The sequence below is a fragment of the Neolamprologus multifasciatus genome, chromosome 12 (genome assembly GCF_963576455.1).
Source record: "Neolamprologus multifasciatus chromosome 12, fNeoMul1.2, whole genome shotgun sequence".
Classification (NCBI taxonomy): domain Eukaryota; kingdom Metazoa; phylum Chordata; class Actinopteri; order Cichliformes; family Cichlidae; genus Neolamprologus; species Neolamprologus multifasciatus.
The window spans coordinates 29,987,703-29,996,915 of NC_140450.1; the positions used below are offsets into that span (position 1 = coordinate 29,987,703).

Here is a 9,213-nt window from a genome sequence, read left to right on the forward strand (position 1 = left end):
TATTGTATTCAAAATGTTCTCGGTTCTCTCAATGTTTCCATTCAACTAAAGAAACTTTGAAAAGCTTTCCATTTTGATTTCAAAGCTGGCCATTAAACAGACTCGGAGTATTTGACAACCCTTTGATTGTACTACGTGTGTACTACCAGACTCAGGCTTTGTCACTCGGTGGGTGGAAGCCCAGAGTTTCATCTGGACAGACTGGGGAATCAACAGTGTTGAAATTCTGAAGGCCGTTACAAACACAACAGTTTATTTAACCTCAGCAACATCAAGCACAATCAAGGAGTGAAAGAATAAATTCTTTTCCCTGGAAACTCATCGTGTTCTCTCAAGCACGCCACATGGAAACTCAACAACAGCACTTCTGCCATATATGGTCATATTTTTCTGTTCACCACATTGGGGCCATCATCGGCATCCATTTAATGTTTGTCAAATTGACCAGAAGCCACAGTGACAGGAAGGATCTCTGCTGCAAAGTGCTATGTGATCTGGAATCAACATTATGGTCTGAATGTTTTGTTTCGGATGGAAATGCACCATCACGGTGTCTGCGTGGTCCCGCTGTGCGTGCCATCCCATTGGCAGGATTCACTTTCCACGCAGATCGCTGACGCAAAGCATGTTTCAGTGTTGATGTGAGGCTGTGGCACAATGTGCACCATGCACAATGTACAATGCAACAACTCGTCCAAAAACAACAAAGAGGTCTCACAAACTGCGCAGCTCTACTCCCGAGTGGATGACCTCTACGCAGAGACAATCACAGACCACAAATGTGCCAAATTCCAGAAGTCTTTGCTTGATGGCGAGGAATGTGTTTCATTTTCAGTGTGTCTCTCTTGTGTTCCCATTATGAGCTAATCCGGATGATGCCAGCATACACAGGGCCCCCGTAGGAAATGCTTTGAGTCAGGCAACCCAGCTCATCAAGGAAAACTGTCGGACAGTAGGTTCCTATTCTTTTCCTTCATTCTTCTTCTTTTCACACATCTCAGCCTCTTCCTGGATGTATCTTACATCACTGTGACCTGCTGACCTGTGTTTTGTCCTTAATGGCCAATCAACAGCTGCTTTTGATGAGCGAGGCAGAAAATAGGGCAGTGCATCAACAACAAAGAGTCCTCTGTGTTGGTCAATGTTAAGTTAGGGATACCAAATCCATAGCAGGCTGTTTTTATTTCAAAATGATGACTGGAACATGGATATGTTGGAATGTAGAATTGATGTATAAGTGGAATAAAAGTTAAACTCATTGAGGCCTTGGAATCCATGTGAATTCGGCTAATTTTGACATATATTCCTATATAAGTGGACTTTTTGTTGAAACCAGGCAACTGGTCACTGGAAGGATGGAACTTGTCATAGTCAAGGTGTTAAAAAAATCACTTGCCTGAGTAAACAAATGTGTTTATTTTCATCCTCTGCATGAGTGCCTAATTGTGATAGACACTGCCAACAAAATTCATCACAGGTCAGGTCAAAATGTAGTATTTCACAAAAGCCTTTTTTTCACATAAAAGATTTCTCAGCCTCTGCTAAGCTAAATATTGAGATGATCATGCTCAACAATGAGGCTAAAAATTAAAATAATCGCCATTGGACTAAAGCACTATGCTTGTCAGTGCAGACATTCATCTGCAGCCATTCAAATGTTGAATGTCTGTATGAATTTTTCTATCAACAGTCAAATTGTTGTGGGTATTCCTGCCTAAAACACAGAGGTGTACTGATGGGCCAGCAGTGCATTTTCAAAATTAAACCAAACCCATTTTAAGCAGAAACTGATTCTTTACTCTAACTTCCTTCTAATTGTAACATTGGGCCTAACTGCCATTTATATCTCATGATGAAATTCCCTGAAAGTGATGAGACAGTAGGAAGTATCCGTGTGAGATGATGAATTACAGACACATTACATTAATAAATACGTTTCCTAAGAACTTGCGGCAGGTGCTTGCACATGTCTGGCAGTAATCCTCACTATTGTTTCTAAACACCTTCTTAAAATAACATGATAACCAGATATATAATCATTTTAAGTGCTGTCTTCTGTTGCATTTCTTTGAAAAGCTCCAGCCTCTTGGTTGATTTTAAAAGAAAAAACAACCTAAATTTAAAATCAGCAGATGTCTTTTGTTAATGTGAGATGGGCCAAGTATCACAGCCCACTGCAGTTCATCAAACAAAACGCCGACTTAGATCGAGGGCCACTGATTTTATGTCTTCATCTTCCAGCTAAACGCTGAGTAATCCTAAGCCTGTGCACAGCTCATGCTTAGTTCCTCATCACAGACTGTGGTTTGAACCGGTCTGCGCTGGAATCAAGTTGACTGCCACTCCCTGCACTATAATCACTAATCTTGCACCGCTCCGTGTCGCTTCCCTCTTTCTCAGTCTTTATCTAAAACCCAAAGGCTGTGTTTACAGCATACTTACATTCAGCCCTGAAGAGTGGGCCAAATCTTGTTGTGGCTGCCCAAACAAGGAGAACTGGTGCAGTAAGCCTTTCTTTTTGTCAGGCAAAATGATTTAGTTGATCCTTATGTGGTCATGTGGACATTAATACAGATTCCCAAAGGCCAGAAACCATGACTGCTCTAAAGCTGAATCACCATCATATGTGTGTGTGTGTGTGTGTGTGTGTGTGTGTGTGTGTGTGTTTGATTCATTCAGGCACCTTTCACATTCAGCTGATTTTTTTTTGGTCAACTATTGTTATATTATGATTTATATTGCTATGTTTTTATTATTGTATCCCTGACCCTTCGCCACTCACACCTCCACCCTGTATCTTCCTCCCTCTCTCCCTCATTGTGGTTACTGTCCTCTAGGCTCAAATGCTGTCTGCCACAGTGTCTGTTGACATCAAAGCACTGGCCATTTCTAAAGCCTATGAAAGGCAGGAAGAGGGTGGGAGACAACAGGCCTGTGTTCAATCCCGCACACCTCTGCCAACACAGCAAAGACAGCCAAGACAACTGCCTTGAATATTTAGCTTTCTTTTCCTTAACAATTGAACAGCCATAAAAGGAAAAAGGGGGTGGCAAAGAGGAGCCTGCAGTGAGATACATGATATAAACAAAAGGAACAGCTGTGAGATAAAAGACTAAAAAATAAATGGCATGATTTGCAACCTGTAAGAAAGTAATAAATTCACCTGAACAACAAACAAACAAACGTACCACTTAAGAATATTTATTTTGAAATATTTATTGCCTATTTGTGATATTGAGAAATATATATATTCACAGTCACATGAAAAGACAGGAGCTACTGGAAGTTCAACCTTAAACTACTGAAGTTAGCTTAGCATAGCATATAGGCACTTTAAAAAAGGAGCCTGATCCCATTCAAAATCATTAAAATACACTGAAAGTGAGCTCTAAAGTATAACTGACTCTTTATATTTTCTTTATTTAAGCCATTAGAAATGGCATGTTGTACTTTAGCAGATTAGCAAGCCTATGGTGCTAATAAGTCTTCTAAGCTAAACTAACTTGCTAGCTGGAGACTTAGCAAACAGATATTAAACAGGATACGTTCCAGTTTCTTTAAAAAAAACCTTAAAAAAAACTAATAGTTGTATATTCAAAAATGATTATTTAGCTTATGAGCTTTTATAAAGTTAGATAAACCTTGAATACTAAACTTTTTTAGCCACTTTAGGCTTAGAGGACAAGTTAAACTGTGAGCACTGATATCTCCCATTATGTTAATATATAAGTGTGTTAATATATGAATAGTTGTGGTTCTTGATAAACACTAATTATTTTCCATCTCATCTGATGCTCGTCTGTACTCACCGGCAAGCTGCTAAGTGTTTCTCTCTGCTCTCTGGTCCTTGGCAGATATTGCAAACTGGGTTTTTCCAGCGTTTTTGTTGAAAACAGTTGCCTGCTGCGTCCAAAACTGACACTATGAGAACGGAGAGTCAACCAAAATATTATGTTGGGGCTCGACCAGCTGAACAATGAGCTGAAATCCACTGTAAACCTCCATAAAGCTGCTGATTTAAGCAATAATTCTCAGCAGGTTTCTCACTACAAGCGGTTAGTTATGTAATGTTACTTTGCTTCATGATGATACAATATCATTATTAAAAACATTAGCTGTGGAAACTTTAAATTAAGTTCACTGCCAAATAAATTAATGTCTACAACATTTTCACTCAATCAAGGTTATTTTAGTAAATTAAAAGTTAACTAAAAGTTAAAACTACATTTTTTTATTTTTTTAAATCAGTTAAATAAAATAAAACAAAAACAAAAACTAGACTAAAACACATGTGAGATGACTGAGCAAACTTGGGAAACTAACTAAAATAAAATTTAAAATATCTAAAGGAAATATCCTCAGTTTTAGTATATTTTAGTTTGGTTTAGTTTTAGATTTATTTGAGTCAGCTGCTTATAAAATTATGTTTATTTTGTTTATTATAGTACAGGTACTGGTTTTGCTAAGACTTGTCTCTGACATATGCTCTTTGTACAATAATAATTGATAAAACTAAAAACTAACACTGAAAATGATCAAAACGAAACCAAAATAAACAATTTCCAACAAGAAAAACTAATCTGAACGAAGAAAATCCTCTCTGGAGACCAAATAAAAACAAAGAGTCAAAATGAGTGAATGGATTGAACAAAGGATTAGAAAATACAAAACTATAATAACTCTGATCAGTATCATTAATTTTATTGACTTAAGCAGTCAAATTAAAAAACTTTATGTACTTCAATTACATGTCTTTACTGTACAAATTAATACGATTAAATTTTTTCATCATTTCTGTATTATCATTACAAGCTGCAAAGGAGTCATTTTAAAGGCCGTGTGAGTTGATTTTTTCCCCCTCGCAAGCCCACAAGCACTCCTTTTTCCACCGTCACAGGTGATTTCTCACCTGAGAGCTCCACACCTTAGAGTGACTGATACTGACATTTCCCTTAACTGTAAGCACATGCGAGAAGCGCCTGCAGCTAAGATGTCGTCATGAAAAACAACCCAGAGAACTGGTTTGAGCCGGTAGAGTGACTATCAGAGCAGGGAGATTAGCAGGCAGAGTGATCTGTGTGTCTGCAGCTAAGCCTACATACACAACCTACCATAGACCACAGACATAAAAACCACCAAAAATGATTTGAAATTTGGATGTTAGTGGAGTGGGTGATTGTCTTAATAAAGGGCTCATTTATGGTTAACGAAGATAAAGAATCAGAGGGTGAGGAGTCAAACCCTCAACTCATCTAAACCCTCTAATGCTACTTAGACAAGCTCTTATCTAGAAGCCTTGCATGATTAAATAGAGTCCAGTGTAAAATACACTGTGTGGAGAAAGCTGCTCACCTCCCTAGCCTCCCATCCTAGCCTGAGCCAAACTGGTTTACACCGGTCTGGTAAAGAGCTGTGAGGGAAACCCAGTGAAGGTTAAACACATCCTCTTGTGAGTAACTCTATCCTCTTTGAATGCCCTCTGCTGTGTCACAGTGAAGAACATTAGAGGTAGAAATGTGCTGATAGTGTCTTTTTTGGTTGTTTTGTTTGCTCACTAAGAAATAAACCCTATCCTAGATTACATGACTCAACTCTACACACACAAGCTGTTACACTACTCTGTGATCTATCCACCTGCACTTAACATCAAAGACAAAGGTCATTTACATCATTATTCACCCATTTCTATGGTAACTTGAATTGTGTCTGACATGAGGCTTTTCCCTGTGTGTGACTAACGCTGAGCACATAGGTCAAGCTCTGAGTGTGATGTCATTTTTTTTAAAAAGCTAAAAGTATTTCATGTAGACTCCAGACTATTTTGTAACACTTAAAATGCCCCATGTATACTCTAATGCAGTATAATAGTGTTAAGCCCACAAATCTAATGTGCCACAAATGTTGACCTGGTGTGCCCTGATTGGTGGTTACCAAAGACCATGTGTGACACGTGTAAGAAAGACGAACAAGGATTCAGTTATAGTATACAACAAAATAATTTATTTTATAAAATTACAAACAAAAGGAACTTTTCATAAATGCAGTTCATTGTGCTGAGACATGTTGGTGACAATAACACATTGGCCACTAATAACTTGTAGTCGTACAACAAAGTAAAGCTGAGGGACAAGGCATGTGTTCAGGATAGGCATTCATACAGGCAGGTTCCAGGGCACCATGAAGTCTCACATTGCAGCTGTGCGCCATCATCAGCATAGCGATTTGCATCAGTACAGTCACGCACCCACAAGAGTGCATCAGTGAATTCAAGTCTGCATGAAGACTTAAATGTATTCCCTTCATATTCCCACTTAGTTCATGTCGCTCCAGCCCGCTCCGGGCAGGACTCCGCGCTGTCCCCTCCGTCCATGAGGCGACAGCCGCCGCACGCCGCCGGCTGAGCTTTCTTTTTTCCTTCGGCACCTGACGCTCGTCTCCAGGCGACAGGTGAGCCACACTTGCGGCAGCAGCCCAGACACACCGGGAGTGTTCTCAACATTCGGCTCACACACGAGCCGACACACAGAGAGATAAAGGCGGTGAAACTGCTAAAACACAGTCAGCGCAGTTTGAACATCTGCCGCACCATCCCCGCAATCTGCAGGAACTTGTCCTTCTTTCGCTGCTTCAGAGCCATCAGTGCCCGGGCCGTCTCCTCCGGATCCTGTGTGTAGGAGAAGATGCTCCTCACTCTCTCCTCCGCCTTCATGTCGCCCGTTTTCTGGAAAAGCCTCATCAGCGCGTCCTGGTTGACGTTCTCGAAAATGTTGGCCACGGCTTTCTTGCGGTGCGCCGTGTCGAACTTGTTGCCGTGGACGGATGGGCTGACCCGGCGGCATTCAGAGGATACGTAGGAAGACATCTTAGCTTTTTGTGTCTGTAGAGTATAGTGTCTCCGCTCCAGCTGTGGCCCTCCAACTCGGTAAGGGGGAGTTGTTTGGTGCGCACTGTTTCTGTGGAGCGGCTCAGGCTTGAACGTTAGGCTGAGTGAGTGCCGTTGAGCATGAGCGGTAGGGTATTTATGGAGGCAGTGTGGGGTGTGAGTTTGCCGGGACGCACTCCCGGTCGGTGACATCAGCAGTTGTGAAGCAAACAGACGCACCGCCCCTCCGAGCCCAACGTATTAGAAAGTTCCTAAGAACTCCACACACACACACACACACACAGACAGAGGGAGAAGCCTGATGAAACCATTGTGTGCTTTATCTGTAAGGCCTGTTGATTACAATAACTTAACTGCTTAACATCAAAAGATTCTGAAGAATTCATTCGCCTTGGTATTTCTCCATCTGCACAACTTTGTGCTGAACATTGGGAGGGGGGGGCAAGATCTCTGTCTAAATTAATCTGGGTAAATTCCTAGATGATTAAACATGCAACTATTTTGCTGGTAATAACTGAAATGAGTAAAGAAAATCAGCAGCCTATTTATGCATGATAATTCATAATTTTATTGCGGGGGTTATATTGGTTGGGTCTAATTATTGCGGGGGTCATAACCCCCCAAACCCGCCCGTGTATTTCTCATCTCTCTGTGCAATACTGCTAGTGCAGGTGATGTGGATGGATCTGTTCTCTGTGTCTCTGTGATACTGCCAAAGGTTGTTTACAAAAGGAATTCATTTCATAAAAGCAGTCTGAATGAGGGATGCTTGCCCCTTCTTCAAGAGTCTTATTCGTTTATTTTAGTTGACACAACCTCTGCTCATTACATTTTTTAAAACATCAGAATCTCCATTGTTAGAGGAAATGGCAGGAATGTGGGTATCAGTGAATACGTTGTTGTCTGATTGCGATGTTTTAGATTCTTTCCTTTGCTTGAGGGCAAACATAAATAGCAATGGGGAGGTAATTCTGGACTAATGAGTGGCTGCTCATTATGACGTTACCCTACTTGGGGGACACCGAGAAAATTCTGAATGACTCCTTCTTTAAATTTGGATCAGTATAATTCAGAAAGGTCTCCAGTTGGCTCATTTTTATTACTTACTTTGACAGACAGACAGACAGACAGAAAGAAAGAAAGGAAGAAATAAAAATAAGTCACCAATCAACAAAAGAAAACACAAATATATATCTTAGCACTAATGTAGGACGCAAATACAACAATAACCATCTGTCTTAGTGCATGAGTCATTTGTTTCTGTAAATTTGTTGGCCCAGCTGGCCGCTAGGTAAAAGTGGGCATAACAGGAATGGATTAATTAGAATTGTTAGCTTGCTTTCTAACACAGAGAGAATGTGTTCACTGCGTGGGTGTTCGTTTCCTCGTGCTGTGTTTAGTGTTGTGATGTGACTGTCGTCTTCCTGAAATAAGTCTGTTAGATTTCAACTGTTTGCAAAAAAAAACCCACACACAGACACACTTTTTTAAGTGCTATTTTAGAAAGCAAACTTTACTCCAATTAACTAAAAATGGGTTTTCACTTGTTCCAAAAACTGCAACAGCAGATTGTATCTTCCTTTTCCAGTTAGCAGTGTGCTTACATTCTGGACTTGACATGAGAGGGTTGTTGAGCTCTGTTTATGCCTGGAGGTGACTGGAGGCCAACGCAGCCCGGCTGAGTTGCGCTGATAAGGCTGTGAGGCGTTCCCCTACTTGAAACTCTCGTCATAAACACAGAACAAGTGTCATAGCAGCCGGTGTTTTTATGCTGAAAAACTGACATTTGCCCTAAAATGTCCCCTCAACATGGCGCCTTATATGGAAAAACACATTCGGGTACAAGTGACTCAGGAAGTGTGTGTTTTCTTGCGGAATAAAGCTTATGCATGGTATGGCCGGCATGTGGCACTGGCATTGTTTGCTGATTTTGAACAATAAGCCAGAAATGCTTGTCTGGAGCTGGCACAGAGACAGAGAATAGCTGCACTCACCGTGGAAAAACATGGAACTGGAAATGGCATATTTATGGCCCCAAAGCTGTCCCAGAGGCACGACAGATAAGGAATGCACAATAAGGTTTCAGCAGTTAGACGGAAACTGGAGCCTTGTGCTGCTGACCCTGCTCTCCTGTCCACCCCGAGCATTCACGTTTTATCATAACAAAAGATTTACTAAATTTAACCAAGTATAAAGCATTTTTTTTCTTCTTCGTTTTTTCAGATGTGTTCTACGGAGAGCTGTTCTCAGGAGACAGCAGTTTCACTCCCTTGTATTTTGCTCATTTAAGATTTGGCTTGAAGTGCATAATTAGACTCTGAAACATCCCT

The 9,213-nt window shown here is 40.8% G+C and overlaps 1 protein-coding gene across 1 annotated transcript; it reads right to left on the minus strand.

Moving 5' to 3' along the window:
* Positions 1 to 5,977: 5,977 nt before the first annotated feature.
* On the minus strand, positions 5,978 to 7,011 carry tcima (transcriptional and immune response regulator a). Its single transcript, XM_085180813.1, has one exon. It carries the CDS (start codon positions 6,860 to 6,862, stop codon positions 6,560 to 6,562), a length of 303 nt encoding a protein of 100 aa, XP_085036939.1. The 5' UTR covers positions 6,863 to 7,011; the 3' UTR covers positions 5,978 to 6,559.
* Between the last annotated feature and the right edge of the window lie 2,202 nt (positions 7,012 to 9,213).